We start from the raw sequence: 22,904 nt of genomic DNA, 5'->3' as shown, positions 1-22,904 counted from the left end.
GGGTCGTGGGTATTAATAATGAAAGGACAAGAGTATAGTAATGACATACATTGTTTGTGGCTTAGTAATATGTCAGTCATGTGGTGGCTTTGTACGTATTCTATCATCCAAAGTGGGAGCGGGTGTTGGTTGTCAACTCTCTCTTTGATTTACAAATTTTAGATATATTTTTAATGATCATTGAGGGGGTTTGTGTAAGTTTGTATGACAGTATCCGATGGCTGATATGGTCCGTTCTATGTGTTGGGATAGACTATAGGTTCCCCTAACTATTCATAAATATATCACTATGAGATTAGTATATATGGTGTTGTAATGAGCAGGAGGAATTTACCTGATTGTCTCTCTTGACAGCTATTATTTTTTTTTACAATCATGAGTTGATTTAGTTTAGGGTCTACCACACATTCTCTAAACTCTACAATATTGCAACTGTGTGTGTGCGATCTTGTGTCAGTTCACGCTGTTCTTATAAGTCCTTTGTCATCTCCTGTTCTCATGATGGTAACAAAATTTTTTCTTGTAATTGTATTTTTTTTTTTTAATGTAAGCAGAGGATGACTGCTTCACTAGTAAGATGCCCAAACCAACAAGCAGAATACTGTTACTAGTGCGCTATGTCAGATCTGGAGACTAGATGGTGTTTCGGGAAAAAAATCTACAGATCATATGAAAGGATGTTGTCTTTTCTGGAAAACTTATCCTTAATATCAGTCTGTCACAAGTCCTCAGTGTAATGAGATGCTTCATACTGATTAGTGCATGTTTATTCTAATGATTTGGTTATTTGTGTGAAATCCAAGTACAGTACTCTGTTATTAACGTATTTTTTTTTCCACAGAAGAATCGGCCTATCGGTCTGAAGATCATTCTGGTGCTGACGAGCGAGATGAAAAATTTGGGGGTTTATCCATGGATAATAATTCAGGAATGGGGAGTCAGCTTAGAGAAATTCTACAGCAGCACTCAGGACCAGGAAGCAGTAGTGACCGCAGATGTGGAGGATATTCGTCTGGCCTCAGCTCCAACAATTCCTCCAGCGGGGACGATAACAATAACAGTAGTCGATTATACAAGTTCAAATCTAACATGAAGCACAGATTCAGCGCTGATCTCGAACAGTCACACCAAGTGAGAAAGAAGCGAAGAGACTCCGAATCCTCTTGTGGAAACTATACTGACTGTGAGAAGGACAGAGTCACTCCCACAGGCCCCATGTCTCTCTCCCGACCAACCTCGTGCCAAGAAGGATTTCCCCATGATACGGGTAAATTACTGGATGGCCGAGACAGCCCATTACTTGAAAAGAATCAAAGGTGTCAAACTCCTACTCCTAAATGTGAAAACAAAGGTGGGAGAAGTTCTCCCTGTCGACAAAGTGGAGACGCTGGTTCAGGGCCAACGGTACCTATCTTTGCCCTAAATCAGAGTGGAAACTTCTATGTACCTTTAACCATTAACAGTAGTCTGATTGCACCTGCCATGTCAGGTTTATCAGATCTTTCACCTGTTTTGCATCCAATATCAATCAGTGTTAATTTCTGCGGGTCCACTCCGACAATAACGTCGAATGCGGTTACACCAAATCAGGCTCATGGTGCGGGAAATTTAGTCTCAAATTCCTATCTTGCGTTGGGGAGCAGACTTTCTCAAGCTTCTCAAAACTCTACAATGAATAGTTTTGAGTCTGGTACTTACAACGGCCGACCCTATACTCGTGTGGTTGGCGATCGGAAACGCCGCGAACCCTCACGGCAGGTTTCCCAGTTTGAGGACCAACGTACGGGTTTATCAAACACAAGTGATTCCATAGAGAAAAGAGAGCCGAGTGATCTTGAAATGAGAGAATTGCGTGATGTGAGAGAACATCACCATCGTCACTCAGATCATCAGCAAAGAGACTTACCCCGCGATCCTTCCTCCTGGATGGAACAAATGCTTGAAACAAAAGACTCAAAAGACCAGAAGACTCACGAAGTTAGAGATGTGCAAAATGTGCGTAACTTACGGGATATTCACGAAGTCCGAGAAATGTGGGATATTCGTGACCCGGCACAAACGGTGCGTGAGTTTATCGACAGAAGTTGTAATTACCCAAATAATACTGCCTATGCTAGAACTCATTCACACTGGGCTGCAGCGTATCATAATCAGTCTAAAAATTAAGGAAATAATAGCACTTACACCAGAAAAAACAAATTATTGAACTAAAGATTTAAGTACAATACTGGTGAAATCAGATAGTTCAACAACTATCTCATTAGAAAGTACAGTACAGTATAGTACTGTAGTTCATCTAATCACAAAACTAACTTCTAAATACATATGCGCTAGTGTATTAACACTTTCTGACAATATTATTCAGTAGTGACTGATTTCTGAAGAATCTTATTGTTAGAAATATAGCATACAGTACAGTATATATTACAGCTGCAAGGATGACTGTGTGATCACCCACGAGGTTACAGTACAATAAACATTGTACAGACTGACCTGTTTTATGGTGTTTTTGCTCAATAACCATTACTGTGGACAAATATGTAGGTTCTCTTTAACAATCATTATTTAGACAGTACCTGAATTAGTTAGTGTATACTGTATATGAACACTGATGCAAGGAAATGGTCTTGTGGTAAGGCGGTGATGGCGGGTCATATAAAACTGATTCATTTATCTGAATTATGATCTAATATTTAACATTTTCATTGTACTACTGTAATATATAAATTGATTGTTGAAGCTGGCCACTAGAAGATAATTGTTGTTAGCAGAGTATAACTATATTTATTATTATAGAAAAAATTAAGATATATTTTGGGCATTCATCTGAGATAATGTCTATTGTAGTATAAATTTATCTTGAACTTTTGGAAAAAATTTATATTAGTATTTATTTTAAGAAAGGTAAAAAATGAGTTATTGATTTTATCTTGTGTGATATTATTGTGATGAAAAAGTGTATAACTCTTTGTTTTTGTAAAATTTTAGGCAATGTTGAGTTCTTGAATGATAAATAACTGTGTAGAAAGAATTTACAGTACTTTCCTTCTATACAGTGCTCCCCCCAAGTACTGCACCTGGAGGGAGGGGGGCAGTAAAATTTAGTGAATGTAAAAAATTTCAAGTTCACTTTATTGGTTTTGAGATTATATATTGTTAAATAACTTGAAAGTATTTATTTGTTATGACTAGTAATAATTTTATTTTATAAATCCCACAAGTGTTAGCTCATTATTTGAGGAAACAAAAGAGTACCCTAAAAATGTTATAATAATGGACAGATGGGGAATTCCTTGAATATTTTAATATTGAAATGTTTTGATTAGATATTTATCACAATTCATCTTATTCTGGCCAAGAGTTTGTGTGACAAGAACTTGATAATCCTCCACTGCTGTCAACCCAAGACTGGTTATTTGTGTGATATGCATGTTAGTGTGATTCAATGGCTGCTACTGAAGCTATGCTTTTGATGTGTGAATGCGTGACATTGTGTATATTTAAAGATATACTGTATATTTAAATGTTTTTATTACTGGTATCCAGTTACCTATTAATGATGTTAATCACCTTCAAATTGGAGTAAGTATATTCTTGTTGGTGTGTTCTGTGCTGTGATGTTTTATGCTCGGGCCTTTACTGAGAAACAAAGGTAAATACAACTATTTTGGTAGAAAAATATATGAACCTGTGATGAAGCTGAACTTGAAAACATTGAGGATGCTAACAGTAGATTATGGTTTACTGTGTCTGTGAATGTAACGGAGGAAAGCCCGGACATTGTCATTCACTCAAGTCGTTACTTATAAATAATAATTGTTAGGTTCAGTAATATAATACATAAAATAAAAAAAAGAAAGATATTACAAATTCACTTAAATGGGCTATGCTACCTAGAGTTATGTTCCATTATGCAAGATTGTGTTCACTGTGTGATGGTAATTGACACATTATCCATACACTGTGCTTATTTAAACAGTATTTTGAGCTTTGATTTAGAGAGGCTGATGTATTTAAGGAGTAAAAGTACTTCTATGTGATTATTTTTCAAAGTAAATTCTGAAATGCCGAATCTACCTCAAAATATTGACAAAACGTATAAATAGCATCTTCTAAGTTAAAAGAAACTTTTGTTAGCAAGTAATCTCACAGTTAAGAACGTTTGTGACTTGTTACTCATAATGGGCATTCAATCTCATAAACATTTTATTCTTTCTCCCAATACTATTAAATTAAATTGACTATTAGACAAGAAAATTACGTTCAAAATTGTTTGTTAAAGTATTTTTATAATTTTCTATCGTGCTATGTTATGTGATTAAAAATAATTCTTATCTGATACTGTCCATTCTTTCACCCTGTTACTTTGTGTATGTAGTGTTGCTATGAAAGTCAGTATACTAGGAGACTAATTAATCTGGACCTTTCATGATGACTGCCACACTTGTTTATCCTCTCCTGTATTTAAATATTTTCATTGTCTTTACTGACATGTATAAAGAATATGTATTAAAGTTGTATGTATAAATTTTTTTGTAAATTGATATGTAAATATATAATTACAAGGTTTATTTAATTTCATTATTTGAATTTTATAAATGGGAACAATCTAACTATTGTCTTGCTGACTCAGTATGAATCTGCAGGTTCTTCAACACATTCTTAAAGACTATTGCTGCAGTATGGAAAGTCAGTGTAGAGCAAGTCAGATGGGGCCTGACCTGACCATTAAGGTTGGCCGCCGGGGCCTCTCAGGACTCGGGGCCCAGACTTAATGGTTAGATTAGGGGTCCAGTAGGTCTGGGGTGTATCAGGAACATGGCCCATTTGACTCAACACTGTAGTAACATAAATACAACATGCTCAGCAGTATTTCTTGACTCTTCAGCTACACTATTTTTTATTCTCAAGGTTTCAAAAACTAGCATTGAAGGTACAATTAAAAACAATTCTTTAGACGAGAAATGTATTAACGTTTGTGTTAGGTAATGAATTTGTTTCCAAAGCAGCAGCTAATTCATTCCTTACAGTTATAGTTTACACATGTATTGTTGTTCCTGTGTGTATCAACAATTATCATCATGTACATAACATTAATACTGAAAAATGTCTAGCACTGAATTAAATCCTTATATGAACTGAATAATGTTTCCTTATATCCAATACATCTGGACTTTTTGCTCGTGGTTTTTTATGCTCTACTGTTAACACAAAGAGCTAATGAACCAACTGATGACATTTTACCCCCCACAAGGCCTGACCAAATTAATATTATCTTGTTTTCCAGGTTAATATTTTGTTAAGAATCTCACCATTGGTACCACCTTCACACAATAATGGTCCAGGAATAAAAAGTAATACTGTTGCTACACCATAGAGCTTGGGACCAAAGGGGAATCAGATTACAGTACAGGTACTAAAATTTTCAGATGGTTGAGAGAATAATGTACTACTCATTCCAGGATAAAAAAAAATTACCGGAGTATATAAACTGTATAATTACTGAAAGAAAACATAACAATATATCCATTAAAGTACTGTACAGGGGTATAAAAATATTTACAATACCTAAAAGTTTCAGGAAGTTAAGGTAGATATTTTATCTATGCAGTACATTCAAACTATATTTTCTAGTGTATAAGTTACACAGTTTTACCGCAAAGGCATCAGGTGGTGAAACAATCTGTGTACTTACTTTCATGATCCATTTTTTAGCAGAGGGGCCCAAGAAGAGCTGCAGCAATTACAGTACTTAAGAATAGTCAAAATCCTTGGAGATCTGGATGTCGATATAGTCGCAATCTTTGCCTTCCTCGCACCAGGGAGCTGAACAATGACAACAACAATTAAAATCTAGTAGCACAGTAAAAGTAAAAAATTGCTAAAAAGAAAATACTATACAGAGGGTCCTCGGGTTACAAACGGGTTCTGTTCCTGAGGGCATTCGTAAGTCGGATTTGTATGTAAGTCAGAACACATGCTATATGCATACCGTACTTACAAAACAATGTCCAAAGTCCTTATATACATCTTGAATCACTTAATTTAAGACAAAAGAAGATATAGAAAGACAAAATACAGTAAATGAAAGTAAAAAAATAAGTTACCAGGTAAATAAAATACTGTAAATTTCAAATTTAACCCTGTTCGTATGGCAGGCGTTCCTAGATAGGGAAAGGTCCAAGAAGGAGATGAAAGAATAGGGTGAATCCCCATAATATGATTTTCACAATTAAATATTTTGAGCTAATTCGATATTTTCATTTCCTTCAAAACTTCACAATTCTATCTATACTGTACATCATCGACCATCGACAGATATGGGTCAATTGATCACAAGAGAGGGAGTTGTGCTTTTGAACGGACAGCTGACATGTGTGAAGATGACTCCAGGTACCATAAGAAGAGTGACTGATTCACTAATCCCAATAGATAATATTAACTCTCATCTCCCAGACAAAGGAAGGGAGGGAGCAGTGGAGACACAACACAATAATAATAATAATAATTACAATAATAATAATAATAATAACAGGTAACAGAACAAGCAGTACAACTCACCAAGCAAACAGGAGCCCTTACACTCCTGAAATTTATGAGGAGGTTGTCCCTTACACTGCTGGTCACTCACAATAAGGTGAGGATGGGTCTTGTTATCACTACTGAGGTTGATAAGGTTCTCGTTCTCATCCAGGTCTATTTCAATGACACAATCCACATGTCTGAATTGAACACCGGCACCACACGACTCGCTGCATATTCCCCAGCCACCAATATTCCAACTGACAACACAATGGTATACAAACCTTTAGAAAAATGTATAGTAATTTATTAAAAAAAAAAAACACTTAAAGAATAAGAACTTGAGCATATCTCTACTGCAAAGACTTTCAACTGAACACTTATCCCTATAACCAAATACTGGCAGCACATCGCAAACTTACCCTAGTTTACTTTAAGGCAAATACATACATACAAGTGTGGTAATGAATGTAACTAAGCATTTTACAACAAAAACATTTATAAAAAATAATACATTTCCAAGTTATTACAAACAGGTTGGGTGGTAATATATACGTGAATGACTGAATATTACAAACACATTTTATCACCTGGGTTGTTTACAGGCTGGCATTTGGCAGGGCTCAGATGGATTATCAGTGAAGATGTACCCTTGGCAGGAGTCATCATCTAATATCTTGTCTGTCATCACATCAATACACTCCATCTGCACCAGACGCATCCCAGAGCCACACGTCACACTACATTCTCCTATTTTTGTCCGAGGCATAGCCTGCATCATGCCCATCATCGGATGTGTGTCAGTAACAGGGAGTGAAAACATCAAATCAGTAAAAGAAAAAGAAAATGAGTAGGTCAAAATAATGTTATAGGCATTCAGACTTATACATACACCTATATGTACAGACATACTCTGTGTAACTAACCTTGGGGGCATTGAGAGGGAGAAAAACATCTGTTTGTCCCACATATTCCTGGAGTGGTTGGTCAAGCAGGGCACTGATCTCAGCTCTTGGTGAAGCATCTTGGTACCTGTCATCAGCTGAAGGCCCAAGGTAGCTGTTGTTCTCATCCCTTGTTTTTGATATGACACTTGGATGCCAAGAGGACATGCTGCTCCTTAAGAGTGGCATCACCAGTGACTCACGAAGTAGACTACGTCTGGAAATCTTAGCATCAAAATCTAGTTGGTAGTCATCCTGCAGTAACTCTGTTGTGTCTTTGTTTTTAGTGATTTTCTTTAAGACATATATGTTTCCTAGCCAATTAATTGTGGGATGGCCTTCACTACTTTCATCTCCCTGATCAGAGGTGTAAGTAAAGGCACTATCATCGATTTGGATGACAATGGCAATGGGTGGACATTCATCTTCTGGGGTGGTAGCCAGTAGTGCTGTTGTGTCACAAACAGGTATCCAGGGAAGCCAGGATGATGGGAACAAACTGCAGAGTATGTTTGAGTCCAGCAAGATACTAATGAGACCCTTGAGTATATCAAGCAACCCAGTGTCAATAATTTGCTCTTTTGGCTGGCATACTGCACATGGAGGTTTAAGTGGGAAGGGTGTTTTTACAGGCACTTTGGTGATATTGTATTCCAAAAAATTCATAAAAAGAACATATTTTGGGCATTGGTCACGAGAGGAGCAATTAAATAGCATGTGTAACGAAGGAGCCAAGAAGTGACAAACACCTTGTGGTAAATCTTGCAGTGTCTTGGGCACTTTTGCTTTCAGATCACATTTGACAAAACCAGACTCATATTCTTCCTCCGCTTGTCTAGGAAACAGTTTATCAAGAATTTGTCCATCTTCAAGTTTATTATCCTCTATTTTTCTTAAAAGAGTGTATTGCTTGCCCTTCCACAGAGCAGTTTTGTTTGCATGTTTTCCTCCTACCTCATGAATGTAAGTGAGATTATAATCAGGCATCATAAGAATAATCCTCTGAGGTGCACATTCTGTCTCAGGTTCCCTCACTAAGTCTACTGGAGCAATGTTTAGGCAGTGGAAGACTGGATGAAGGAAATGTGGTATGGCTTGACACAAACTTTCATTTTTTACAGTACTATTCAGATTCTTGAGAACAGAGTCTGAGAGCACACTGACTCCTTGGTCTGAAGTGATGGTATAGCTCTCAAAGAAGCAAGATTCAGTGGCCTCCTCTAGCTCTATCAACCCAGTGGCTACTTTGGTTAAACTCCCTGATGAAAGATCAATGTGAAGATCATATTCTGAACATCCTTGAACACAATTGAAAAGTGGATGATAAACTGGTGCAAGGAATGGACAGATTGCTTTAGGAATATTTTGGAGTGTGTGAAGGATGTTGGTGGTGAGGTTACATGAGCAGTCCCCTATAATTTCTGCTACAGACGGTCTTTCCACTGAAGCTGTGACTCTTGGAATGGTTGTAGTCAAGGGATATGATTCATCTGTGGTTGATGAAGATGGTGTAGTGGAGGCTGTAGTGATGCCTGAATAAGGAACAGGTGTACCTGTAGTGATGCTTGATGGAGTTGTATCTGTAGTGATGCCTGATGGAGAAGGTGTACCTGCAGTGATGCCTGATAGAGGAAGTGTACCTGTAGTGATGCCTGAGGGAAGAGGACGTGTACCTGGAAAAATAATAGAAAACTTTTGTGTTAAAGCTTACCTAAAAAAAAATAGAAATTGACTTTTTTTCAAGTATTGTAAAGACTAGTGTGACAGCTCTTGCAGTACTAACTTTTACTGAGAGCTTCCATGTTATCAAGACAACCTCCCAGAATACAAACCAGGGTTAATATGTCAACCTCTTTTGACTAAAACAGTTACCCTTCTCTCCCTATCTCACCCAATAACCTAACATATAGATATAACACAATGTAACAATTATCCTCCAGAGACATGAGTTCTGTTAAGAGCTGTGTCTAACCAATCAGGTTATTTACAACTTATCTGTAATGATGCTGCAACGTCACAACATAAAAAAAAATTGTACTTGTTCCCCTACATCATGAAGCCAACAAGAAATATGAGCAAGAGCAAAACGATACAGCTGCCAGTTCACTTACCTCCACCGTGGGATGCGTTGGGTACAGTGTAGACGATAAGTCCAGCCAGCTCCTCCTCTGGTCGACAGTTGCCAGCAATACATACCCGGTGTGAGCCACAAAAGGAACCCTCTAGTGCGGGATGACCTGGTTTAGTGACCACACCATTGGTACAGTACATATATTCACACAAATCCTGAGAATAAAAAAAAAAAAGAGGTTAGACATGATAAACTGACAAGTAGTTTACAAGATGATATAAAGGTACATTGTACATGACTAAAAATAATCATTCTGGCATCCTTATCTTTTATGCAATTCAGTATCTTCCTCAACCATTTACGTTTAAACTCTCTATACAACTTTATCTTCCATCCACCATTAAACCCTCATTGCTTTTCAGTAACAAATACAATTCTTTATATCTTCATCGGGTTAGTTAATAGTGAGTAATTTTGCATTATTATTTTTTAATTTCATTATTTTGATGAACATGTAATCCTTGCATCTAGTTTTGTTTCTTTAATGATTCTATTTTGGTTAATTGGTTAATTACTCTTGCACAGTCACCCACCGAAGTCCTGTTGTGTCTCCCCCTGAACCACAAACCCCAAGATTCAAACTCGTGAACCCAAAGCAGTAGACTGATATCAATTCAATATTCTGTCCACAAATGCTTTGGATTCATGAGTCTGAATCGCAGGGTTCATGGTTCAGGAGAGGCAGAGGGACTTGAGTAGTTGGCTGTACCTAATGAACCACTGTCACTACTGAGAGCCTGTGTCTCTATAAATCCCATTCACATCCAGCATTCTTAACCCCTTCACTATGGGGACACCACTTTTAATATTTTATTTTCCTAATGCCACACAATTATATTTAGCAGAAAGGGGACCCCATACACAACCGATTAACTAATTATTTCAGCAATCTGTAATAGGAGACAATACACTCACAAACTTAGTAAGTGCTGGGTAGTAGTCTCTGCCAAACATAGCCTTGCACTGTTCAGACAGCGGGAACTGGTAACCAGGAGTTTGTTTGAGGATGGTCTCCAGATCAACTGTCTCTGGAACAATCAATAAGTTTCTTGTGGATTTTTGATACATGTGAATATTACCTCCAAGTACAACTACTATATATGAGGCGCTCAGCATTAGAAGAGGATGAAGTGCCTAGCGAACTGTGAAAACTGGAAGTTAGTAATGTGAATAGTTACTAATTTATCGCGAGTTGAATGAGAATAACTACCCGTCATGTATGGCTGTTTGATCTTCAAACCAACAATAATAGTGTTTTTCTGAAAAATTTTCTTATTATTGTGGGCTAATACTGTAAAACAAACTAATGATCACCAAAAATAACACTCGTCCTACAACCCCCCCCCCATAAACTCCACCCAAAAATGAAATAATAAAAACTCACCCAAATTACGTTTACGCTTGGCAACCTCCAGTGCCCACTCGTCAACCCTAAGCTGTCTCATCCTGCCTCATTTTTCTTTAGGGCCTTGGTGGTATGCTCCTGACCCCTGCAATCTGCATCAAGTGGTGCTCCAAGGCCACCACTACCACCAACACTAGGCTCCCCAACATCACCAAGTAGCTCATCACCAGCATTCTCATGCACAACACCTGCACCATCGCCAGTAGCACTTGCATCACCATAATCACCACTAAATCACTATTAAAAAAGCATGGATGGGATGTCCACGTGAGCACTGTCGTCACTAAACACATGCCACACGCTCAGGAATTAGGGCTCCTGAACCCACACCAGAAGGGCTGGCCTCATTCGAATCTTGCTCTAAAATTGGGCCGACATTGCACAGCACTTCTCACACCCATGGAACACGAATAACGTCAATGTTACGCCGAAAAGTTATCAAAAATAGCAGTAGAAAATACACTGAACCGCCTTATGCTATACAACGCGCCAAAACTAACAAGGAGGCAGCATCTAGGCGCGTGGATCGGCTGAGGAGCTGTGACGTAGCAAGGGAAATCCATTGTTATGGCTGACTCACTTACTGAGCGCACAGCCAGATATGTAGCTCCCGGCCTGAGGCGAAATGACACCCTATTGTTGAAGGAATTTCAACCGTATTTCTATTCAAGCTAGTGGGTTACATCCAATGCCAACATGTAGAGGAATGGTGAAAATAGTGATACCCATCAAAACACTCATTTTGCCCGGGGTGGCGCTTCACCCCCTTCCAATGATGAGCGCCTCATATATTGTGCTGTATGTTGCAGGTGATGTGTGTATAATCCTTCATTTGTAAAATACATAGTCAGTCATTACGGTATATGAAAATCCTAGTCATTAAATAAAATGCCTGAGAAAGAGAGTTAAAAGACTACCTGTGACCGATATACAATTTATGTCATTTCACTCATAATATGGTTACTGTACTGACAACAACTATACCTTTTATAAATTTACAATACAGTAACTGTTTCTCTTATTATTTCAGCTGATTTCATTCACATTTAGTACATTGAAATATTACTATTATTATATTTCAAGTTTTTTCTTGCTGTGGTATATAGAGTACATGGAGTCCGGAAACATTAGCGAACACGGACTCCTCCTTCACTCTTTCTCACGACTGTATCAGATGTCATACAAAGGCCACATACAGGCAATTGTTAGCAGTACCTTCACAATGATGTGACTCACCATTATTGTTGCCCTCAGAGAGAGAGATCACTGCCTTTACAGAAATGGCGGTGGCAAATGTAGTCCTGAAGTTGTCACCATCATCCAAACATGTTGATCGCCTGAAACACATCATCATATTATGGGATATTTTATAATATTCTGAATATAATCCCTATACTGTACTCATTATAGAGATTACTTTTGAAAATACCACCAAGACCAATCCACAAATCACCAACTCCACAAATGGCCTATTTTTTCATATGACTTTGCCCAAGCGGCTAATGAGTCGATCAGTGGCAAAGAGGAAAAAGTAGTACCTGTAGTCTATCTCCACTTACCCTTCACTTTGGCCAATGCCAGATGATTTTATTCAGCTGAGAGGTGACCCCGTACACATGGGGTTAATGGGGAGTGTGAAACAAGACTAAAGAGAACTTACCTGAGGAAGGAGTGAACAACACTGATGGAACAGGAGGACCACTTGGTCTTGCCGGGGCCAACGGAGGGTGACATGACATATTTGCTACTGCTGCATCGCTGTGCTTCTCCATGTCCATCGTGGTTCATCCCCAGGCTGTAGGACACACACATATATTAATGAATGTATAAAGGGAATGAAGGATGTTTGGGGCAGGGTAGTTAGGACCTGACCTGACCTGACCTAACCATGGCCCAAACATCCGCTCACCATATGAAGATGACTATAACCTACAGATAATGTATGGGTTAACCTATAGTGAAAGGAGAAGGATAAGACTCTTTCTTACCTTCTGAAGTCATAGTGATAATCATTTTCCTTACATTGAGTCAGTGATAGTGTGAAATTTTATACATAACAGAAAAAAGTGATGGAAAACTGTGTGAGAAGATCGAGTGATGGTACAACAATTACTTACCAACAGTTTATCATCAGTCGCAGTTACCTACCACCAGTCTATCACAAGTCACTTACTTGTGTCCCATCTCGTGAGCAACCACATAGACGGCAGAGAAGGAGCGACCTTCATTCATGGTGCAGGAAACAGAAGGGCGGCACATTCCTCCCACCCAGGCCAGCCCAATCACTGAGGGGTTCCCGGATGAGTGGAGGTCCAACCTTACACAGCCAACAGAGAAATTGTCAGAGAAGCAACAAGAATAGCATAAATCATCTGTACAGTACTATACATAAGAGTTATAATGAATGCTTCCTTGGATGTGTATGATGTCATTAGGTGTATTACCTGTATGTCTTTTTAGTGAAGGATTATACAAGTTCAATCAAAGCAAAGAACATCTACCAATTAAGTACAAAGCTCAACCTAAGTCTAAAACATCCACCAAAGCATAAAACATAAACCTTAACCAAGCATACTGTAAAACATAAATTACTTGGCTGTCTCACCCTGACAACATGATGGCATGATCCCAGTGCTGGGGGTCACTGTCCATTGCTGGGTTCTGTACTTTCTGCCACTCACAGAAAGATGTCAAGTATGCCCCAATGTCTCCACCACCGTTGTTTGGGCCTTTGTTGGAGGTGTGGATGTCCAAACGTACTATACTGATGTCCAGAATAAAGCCTTGCAATTCTTCTTGATGGTAGATGCCTTGTACCTGGAGTGAGGGAGGTGAAACAACTGTGGTTATTTTCTCTACATGGTTCTGGATAAAGAAGTACAGTACAGTAGAGGAAACCCTCTCAATAACAGATTTCTCAATAAAGGAATGGATACAGCAAACCCTCTCAATAATGGAATGGATACAGCAAACCCTCTCAATAAAGGAATGGATACAGCAAACCCTCTCAATAAAGGAATGGATACAGCAAACCCTCTCAATAAAGGAATGGATACAGCAAACCCTCTCAATAAAGGAATGAATACAGTAAACCCCTCTCAATAATGGACTTCTCAATTCCACATTCTACAAGATAAATAAATTTTTATCCTTGTAATTATATTCTACAAAACAATTAATGTTTAATTCCATTATACAAACATAATACATACTGTTAAATTCTACCCTACAAAATAGATTCTTTAATAGTATTCCAGTCTACCAAATAAAGAGATTGTTTAAATCAATTCTACAAAATAAATATATTGTTTAATTCTATTCTACAAAATTAGATTGTTATTTTTCTACATTCTGTTGTATTTCATCAGTGATACTCACAGCATTGATAAGTGTAAGGATATAGTTGACCAGTTTGTATTTATCTGAGTTGTCTACCCTCAGGGGGAAGTTCTTGTAGAGTATTTCATCAACAAACACAGCCAGCTCTAGTGTCTTCCTTATGACCACGGAAGTAACTGGCTTGGCCTGGATGGTGTGGTTGTGGGTGTCTGCCTCCCCGTGGTCGACTATGTCCGAGGAGGCTGGAGGCTGCTCCTCCTCCTTCACCATGATGGGATAAAGACGTAATTTAGTAGAGTGAAACCTCCATATAACGGACTGCTCTCTCCATACAATCTGCGAGAGAGTTGGGTGAGGGGAGGGGTTTCCACATCTAATGGACCCTCAATATACTGTACTTCCAGAATAACACAAAAATCCCACTTCAGAGAACCATAGTTGGTGAGTAATTAGCATTGACAGAATGTCATTAAAATATTCCAAGTTTAATTACGACCACTAATTACCCCGCAATCGAATCGGGGACCACAGATTCGGAATCAGCATGCTCAAGAGTACCTACACGCCATTCACTAAACACCATCACATATACAGGATTTGGATTCCTTTACTCATCCTGCAGACTTTTGACACCTCTTCTACTCACATAACTTCCAGGATTTCCACACACATTCATCTTCCTTACAAACCATAAATTTTTTTCTAATGCTAAGTACACACAGCCTTGTTCACAGGCAGTCATCTGACCCTACACAAAAGACTTACCTTGAAATTATATGAATGAAAGATATGTATTCATTTCTATGCAATCTTTTAAATTGACTTTGAATATTTAAAACATCAATTACTCTGGCCCACAAGTTTTAAATCACCAATATAGTCTCTCCTCGACTTACGACGGGGTTCCGTCCCAACGGCCAGGTCGTAAGTCGAAAATGCAAAAATAATACATAGAAATTCTAAAATGGGTGTCCCTTTTTCTTCTCAGCACCACGAGAACTCTCACTTTTACGCTTGCCAGCCATTTTAAAGGGAATTACAAAAAAAAAAAATTGTCAGTACACACCTCGATCACTAATGTCGGGACTCGAAAATACGCAATGTGAAAAATATTTTATACAACCATGGTCGTCGTATGTCCGGGTTGTCGTAAGTCGAATACTGTATGTCGTAAGTCGAGGAGACTCTGTATGTATTTTAGTAATATAGACAACCTGTACCATTTAAACATTTTAGTTGACCTTTTCCAGAGAAGAGATGCCTGACTTATTACTATATCTTGCATTTCAGCATATAAGGTCAGAACTCAGATGTACTATCGTGCACAAAAGTCGTGTCCACTACCCAGCCAGTGAGGTTTCGAATAGCCTTGAGTCTGAAGTTTCTAAACAGCTGGGGGAAATGCTATGGTCGGCCAACAGATGTCGCCCACTGTAGTGTGTGTGTGGGGGGGATAGAGGAGGTGGGGGTTAGTCTAGTAACAGGCTGTGTGTAGGTGGAGCATAACATCGTGAATTCCGCAAACACTGACAACAATAAGAATGTCATGAAGATAGTTAATATTATTAAGCACGGTGAGACATGTGTAACGGGTAAATAAAAGCACTACAACGACCATATCTCTGCCGTTCATAGCTATGACGGTGAAACTGATGGGCACGCAAGTAATTAATTCTCCGTGACTACCATTACTGGTAGTCACGGAGAATACACAAGTTGTTACCAAGGTTGGCGCCACCCACACCAGGGGAAGGAAGTGATATCGAACACTGATACATGCCGAGGTCTCATTCCTACCATCGTCGTCACCAACAGGTAAGTCACATTAATTTCTCACCATAGCCCATGTCGTCCTTATACTATTGCAGGGTGTCCCATGAGTGACAGCAGATATTTGTAGAGGTGAAAGAATATGTGATATTGAGTTGAAAATCTAATATACACATAAGCATTTTTCGGTTTACTTTAGGCGTGAGGTGGGTTGTAAAAATTACACAGGGCAAAAATTTTGCCATGTTATATTTTATTTTTCTTACCAATTGCAGCCATACTGTGTGCTGTTGTAGTACTTAGTGGTGAATTACATAAGGCCTATTAATAGCGTGAAAACCCGTCTGAAGATACTGTAATGTTCCATAACTTGCATTAAACAACATCATACGTTCACGAGTTCCAACTCCTCGCCTAGCCTCCCCCCACCGCCTCTACCCACCCAACTATTAAACCTCATAATTTGAGCATCGTGGGTTACCACACCTAAACACACTCCCCCTCCACCATCCCCCCACTCCTCCCTCTCCCACCTCGAACATTCTGTCCCATCACATTACCTTCCCCTGCATTCCCCAACCCCCCTCCCCCTATTCTACCCATGGCGATGAGTGGGACTACTGTAATGAACACTTACAGAACCGACGACATGGCTCCTCCCCCTTGTATTTAGAGTTACCGGCAGTGTTGTGATAGCACTGGCATAAGTTTAGATACATTTTGGAACCAGTGAATATTCTTTGTAAAAAAATAAATTTTAAATGAATTATTTATAGGAGATAAGTATGTCAGCTGAAAATTGTCAAAGAAATATGTAAAGCAGTGGAAAACCATATATTTTGATTATCGGCGAGGCTAACTACCTATAAACAATTAATATTTGACGATTGGCAAAAGTCCTGGGAAAATGAACCAACAAGTCATAAGCTAAAAATGATCAAATTATCAGTTTATCCTTGGTCATCATCAAAACAATCCTCTCGACATCACGAAACTATTCTGAATCGTCTAAGAATTGGGCATACGCGATTGACGCATGGCCAACTCATGTCTTCCCCTAATGGAGCCCCACCTATATGCTCCAACTGCCGAACACAAATAACAGTCCAACATATTCTCATTGAATGCCCTATTTATAATCGGTATCGAACAATGTGCTTCACTAACCCTACAATGTAAGATATTTTAGCAGAGACCCCAAAATTTTCCCTAAGTTCAGTTTTGACCTTTTTGAAATACTGTAATCTCCTCCAAACAATATAACACTAAATTATAGAAACACAAATATATGTTAACTAATCCCTCTGGCCAGCCCTAGGAGAGACTCAAATGGGTGTCAGTGGTCTGGTTAAACTAAATCTTGATGATGATGATGATTATCAGCGAATGTTCACTCTACAGTCGCAGGGGTGGTGGTGGAGGTTTGGGGGGGGGGGAGGATCCACTTGCAGTTCACTATGAATACATGAAATAGGAAGGGTTTCTTGGGCAGTTGATCCTAAAAGATTTACCAAAACGTTATGTCAGAGTAATAATACTTAACCTAGGTGTTACTAATACCATTAATTTACTCTAGTATATAAAAGCCTGCATCAGTTACCACAACATAATATTACTCTGCCATTTCAGATATGCCTGCAGGACGAGCAAATTCGTCGGCAGTGATTGCTGAGCGAGGCCAAATCATCGGGATGTGGAGAGCCGGGGCAACTGTGCCGAACATTGCTCTCGAAGTGGGGAGGAGCACCAAGACGATTAGGAGGTGGATCCGCCGGTGGGAGGAAGAGGGCTCAGTGGAGACGAAACCTCGAAGCGGGAGGCCACGAGTAACGTCGGCAAGGATGGACGCCATGATCGTGGCAGCTGCAACGGCATATCCAATGCGAACACCAGTGCAGCATACAAGAAATCTGGGCCTCAATTGCCATCACATGACGACGAGACGCGAAGCCGGGATCGACTGCCATATTCCAGCTCACAAAGGGTGGCTAACACCTACTCACAAGGAGTGTCGACTCGGCTTTGCATTGGAACACCTTCCACATAGAGAAGAATACTGGATAACCATTATATTTACCGATGAAACGGTGTTCAGGTCAGTGGGAGCCGAAGCAAGGCAGTGCTGGCGGCCCCCCAGAGAAACACATTCAACATCGCACAGTGAGTGGTAGGGTGTCAGTGTCATTCTGGGGGTGGATGTGGGCACATGGGCCAGGTGAACTGGTCAAGATCAATGGCCTTTTCACTGGTGAGCAGTATGTAGACATCCTGGAGCAAGTGCTAATTCCTACAGTCCGGGCTATGGCAGTTCCAGCCCCCAACACTATCAGGCTGGTTCATGACAACAGTCCCATTCATACCAGCAACATAGTGAAGGACTACCTCCAGGATCAGCCTGAAATTGAGGTCATCGACTCGCCAACACTAGGATGTGATATTAATCCGATTGAACACATTTGGGCCATGATGAAACGTGATTGGGATATTGGGGAGCAGCGAACCTGTGCAGCAATAGAGGCCAAAGCTTACGACATGTGGGACAGTATACGTCGACGACCAGGGGTGTGCCTGAAGCTGGTCGATTCCATCCCTAATCGCCTTGATGAAGTCCTGAAGGCAATGGGTGGCTGGACCAAATACTAAGATGTGTGTATTGGTGTATTGTTTGGAATTTAGTATTGTTTGTAAATACAATTAATATATATTAACTCACCTACAGTGTTATCTTAAATCCATGTCCTTAATGATGTCTTAAACTATATCGCATGAAAATTCATAACAAAGTAACTTAACAGCCACAAATTATGTATTGTGTGGTATACAATGATCTGTATGACACGTCGTGGAATGTGTTGTCTTATAACACAATATAATTATATAGTTACAATTGCTTCCAACATTGAAATGCTCATGATGTTCAGCACACAATATTAACGGTAACTGAGCACACTCCAAAATATATTAAGCTTGCTTATTGTGGTGGGGTGTTTAAACACTGGAACTTGGAAGAATTGTTACTAGATTAAGTCTGAATACTATTTTACAATACTGATAACTTTTTCACTCCACTCTTTTTAACATAAGTATATAATTATATAATATTCCATATTATCACAAATATTTATTAAGCAAAGGATGGGTGGAATATAAATAAATATTACCATAATCTCTTTGTCGGAATAACAACAAAATTGTGACGTGGTCGCTGAGTAAAACTAGCTGATCCTTGCATATTTCACTTTTATCCTTAATATATTCCATTCTTTAAAGTATCATTGTGACCTGAGCAGCAATAAGCACCCAGGGTACTGCACCTGTTCCATGAATTCGTAACCATAAAGAAACAACTGTAAGACAAAACGTAGTTAAAAAGGCAGCTTGAAATTATGGTGGTATAAATAAACCTGCCTCTCATCCAGCCCCCACCTCCTCTATTCTCCCCCCCCCTCACACACACACTACAGTGGGCGACATCTGTTGGCCGACCATAGCATTTCCCCCAGCTTTTTCGAAACTTCAGACTCAAGACTATTCGAAACCTCACTGGCTGGGTAGTGGACACGACTTTTGTGCACGATAGGACAATGAAAGACAAAAGTCGTGTCGTGAAATTTGGTGAAAACATATGCCGAAGGGAAAAGCTTTTAGTGCGTTCTGCCTTGTGGTAGGGGGCTCTCATAATGTTTCACGAGTTACATTTAATCTTCGGACAAAACTGCGTCACAACTTTTTGTCTTTGATTGTACAGTCTCGTTCAAGATTCTTCAAACACTGCTGGAGACATCTGGCAACTCAAGGCCGTTTGTTACTATAGCACATAGTATAATATAATACAAAACAACAAAGCTCAACCATTAAATTAAGTAACGGGGAACTAAGTAAGGACAGGGTCGTTGCGGGTCGGGTCGTGTTGCGTCTCTGTAACAAAGCATGTTCGGCATTCGGGCCTTCGTTGTTGAGCAGCAGAAATAAGACAGTGATTACATAAGAACATCAAGAACATCTTAGTGATGTGAAAGTGTAAATCGATGTAGTATTTTTAATGCTAGATGCGTTGTATTTTTGAAAACCCAATCTCCACCGAGTTCGAGGTACAGCCCAGGTCAAGAGGCCTACAACCACAAAATCATTGCCATATGACAAAGCTTTTATTTTATTTTTTGCGGAGCTTTTACTGTGCATTTAGTTAAATCAGTTCATAGTGTCATCAGTGACTGCGGAAGAGGTTGTAAATAACTTAAAGTGAATACAAACTGGCAAGCAAGCTGGTAAGGCACCACTGCCAGCAGAGACCAAGTCATGTTATAGGTGCCACAGAAACTTTTAATTATATTTCGGTTGTGTGCTTTCTCAAGAACTGAAACTGTGCCTACAAAACACCATTCACAGGGAGATACAGTGTACTGTACAGTGATAGCATAAAGTGATATAGTCGTTGATGAGAACTGGAAAAGAAAGTATTAGGAAATAATATTTAAAATAAAAAAACAAAAATAAAAAAAATAAACAAGCTAGGCTATCCTAAAGGGGATTCTATTACTGCTCCAAAGAAAGTTTTATTTTATTTTCTGTGTTTATAAAGGACTGAGTGGATGTATAAAATCTGTCATTCATAGCAAAATGCAGTGTACACAGAGATAGCACATAGATACCGACAAATTGCCGAAGTGAGCTGAAAAAAAAGAAGAGAAGAAAAACAGAAGATAACCCTAAAGATAACAGGGGAGGTTAAAACCATCAGAGGGCAGCTTAGTACTGTTTTTCTTTTCTCTATTTTTAAATAGGTGTAGATCTATACACAGTCTGCCCCACAACAACAACAACCATGATGGATATGATATGTGATTACTGTGGGGGGATAATGGACATGGATGATACGATACAGGCCTGACCATTGCAACGTTTAGGACGATGCAAGCTGCCGTAAAGCATGAAGGCTGTTGCTGGTATTGCCCTAACTGCATAGTCAAGGTGAAAGAGGTGATTGCAAGCCATAGGGGAACGAGTTCCCTAGGGACAAAAATAGATGAAGCTGGAGCCTTGCTGGTTGTCAAACTAGAATAAGTTGGGAAAGAGATCCTTGCTAAGACTGAGGAAGTAGCCCATAGAATGGAGGTGGTTGCTAAGAGGAGTTATGCTGAGGCATTAGCAGGGCCACGGGAGGTAGCGGGGAGTAATGCAGGATCAGAACAGGTTCTACAGCAGCTAGGGACTCTGAAGAAGTGTGTCGAAGAAATGAAAATTAGCGCACCTACTGTTAGGGGAGAGGAAGAACAACGGGAACGTTTCCAGCGCAGGAACAATGTAATAGTTTTTGGAGTTCCTGAGAGCCAGGCGGAGGGAACTGAGAGTAAGATAACACACGATAAGATGCAGTTTAAGAACATTTGTACAGAGGTTCTGAAGATACCATCAACCCCTCAGGATGTGAGGAGGCTGGGACAAAAGCAGGGGGATAAGCCTCGCCCCCTCAGGATCATACTAGTAAGTGAGGAGGAGAAATGGGAGGTTATTTGGCAGGCAAAAAACTTAGCAAGGAGAGAAGCATCTCGGAGTGTATTCATTCACCCAGATCGCATGGTAATGCAGAGGGAACAGCACAAGAAGCTCGTGCAGGGCTTGAAGCAGAGAAGGGAAGAGTCGAGGAGGAAAGGGGATGGGTATACATGGGTTATATTCAGGGGGAGGGTGGTGGAAGCAAGTGTGCTGACACAGGGCCAGGGGGCAGCAGGTAGAAGGTAAGCACCGTGTAAACAATGACATTTCTTTTACCACTCCCTGCAAAATACAGTGTACTTAGCAAATACTGCAGCTTCTGAGAATGGGGGAGGGGGGGGCGGAGTTACTGCTAAGAGCAGAGACATTACCGAGAACAAATTCTGGCTTGATGTACACTAATGCTGACACGTTCCTTGATGAGAGAGAGATGTTTGAAACACTACTGAAGGTACGTCAACCAGATATTGTAGGAGTTATAGAACTGTTGTACAAGAACAGGGGACTTACTTATTGTCAGGTGTATCTACAGATCCCCAAACTGTGGCCCACTAAATTAAAGGAACTTAAGAGCCTAATAGACAATGCAGCGATGTTCAACCCTAGCCACCTCCTTATCATGGGGGACTTTAACTATGGCGACATCGACTGGAGAAACGAGTTCACCCCAAATGACTTGAATAACCCTGCTACTCTTTTTGTAGAAACTCTGAGAGATAATTTTCTGTTCGAACACTGCTGTCTCCAGCAGTGTTCGAAGGATCTTGAACAAGACTGTACATTAATATCAGTGTGCCATGTGACATTATATTATGCATGTTAATAGTCCTTGAAACATAATTTGCTGCAAAACATTGGTTCAGGCATCAAGAATGTGGCAAATTAGAGGCAGGTTGGATGTATGAGTTTAATTTTTAGTTGGCAGCCTTTAAAAAATGAAACACAGTGTTGATGTTACATACTTTGTGAGTCTCATTATAAAGTACTGTATTGTACCACCATTAGCGAATGTTTTATGGATTAAAATGTATTGTTTAACTCACCTGAAATCTTCCGAAATTATCTTGGGAGTCAATATCAATATCTGGGATAAGCTCAGTCAAGTCCCGGAAGTGATGACGCCCCAAGTTCTCAGTCACATCATGTTCAGCTGCCATGAGAGGAAACCAGAGAATTCATCAACTGGGCCAAAAATAGTTCTTCATGTTAAAGTGAAACTTCTAAATAACAAACTTTCCCTCTCCATATAATCCGTTAGATGGGGGATTTCACATTTATTGGACCCTCGAAATATTTT

General features: G+C 39.5%; 2 protein-coding genes across 8 annotated transcripts in view; one reads left to right on the top strand and one right to left on the bottom strand.

The window, feature by feature from the left end:
* The window catches only part of LOC121856104 (transcription factor cwo-like), a 61,028-nt gene extending 55,885 nt beyond the window's left edge, over positions 1-5,143 (top strand). For all 5 annotated transcript variants that reach the window (XM_042351430.1, XM_042351428.1, XM_042351427.1 and 2 more), the window contains one exon: positions 842-5,143. In XM_042351430.1, the coding sequence (XP_042207364.1) occupies positions 842-2,166 (1,325 nt within the window). In that variant the 3' untranslated portion in view covers positions 2,167-5,143. The remainder of the gene's footprint in view (positions 1-841) is intronic.
* Positions 1-22,904, bottom strand: part of LOC121856100 — a 44,664-nt gene that overhangs the window by 12,305 nt on the left and 9,455 nt on the right. For 2 of the 3 annotated variants that reach the window (XM_042351417.1, XM_042351419.1), the window contains 12 exons: positions 22,651-22,757; positions 14,381-14,602; positions 13,608-13,819; positions 13,176-13,319; positions 12,663-12,797; positions 12,239-12,339; positions 10,513-10,625; positions 9,578-9,752; positions 7,449-9,139; positions 7,113-7,294; positions 6,562-6,782; positions 5,696-5,826 (listed from right to left, as the gene is read on the bottom strand). In XM_042351417.1, the coding sequence (XP_042207351.1) occupies positions 5,753-5,826; positions 6,562-6,782; positions 7,113-7,294; positions 7,449-9,139; positions 9,578-9,752; positions 10,513-10,625; positions 12,239-12,339; positions 12,663-12,797; positions 13,176-13,319; positions 13,608-13,819; positions 14,381-14,602; positions 22,651-22,757 (3,377 nt within the window). In that variant the 3' untranslated portion in view covers positions 5,696-5,752. The remainder of the gene's footprint in view (positions 1-5,695; positions 5,827-6,561; positions 6,783-7,112; positions 7,295-7,448; positions 9,140-9,577; positions 9,753-10,512; positions 10,626-12,238; positions 12,340-12,662; positions 12,798-13,175; positions 13,320-13,607; positions 13,820-14,380; positions 14,603-22,650; positions 22,758-22,904) is intronic. The other variant, XM_042351418.1, reaches the window with a different exon arrangement.

This window comes from Homarus americanus, unplaced genomic scaffold (genome assembly GCF_018991925.1).
Source record: "Homarus americanus isolate GMGI-L3 unplaced genomic scaffold, GMGI_Hamer_2.0 scaffold11628, whole genome shotgun sequence".
NCBI lineage: Eukaryota > Metazoa > Arthropoda > Malacostraca > Decapoda > Nephropidae > Homarus > Homarus americanus.
Note: the sequence above shows the minus strand (reverse complement) of the source record. Positions and strands in the feature narration are given on the sequence as shown.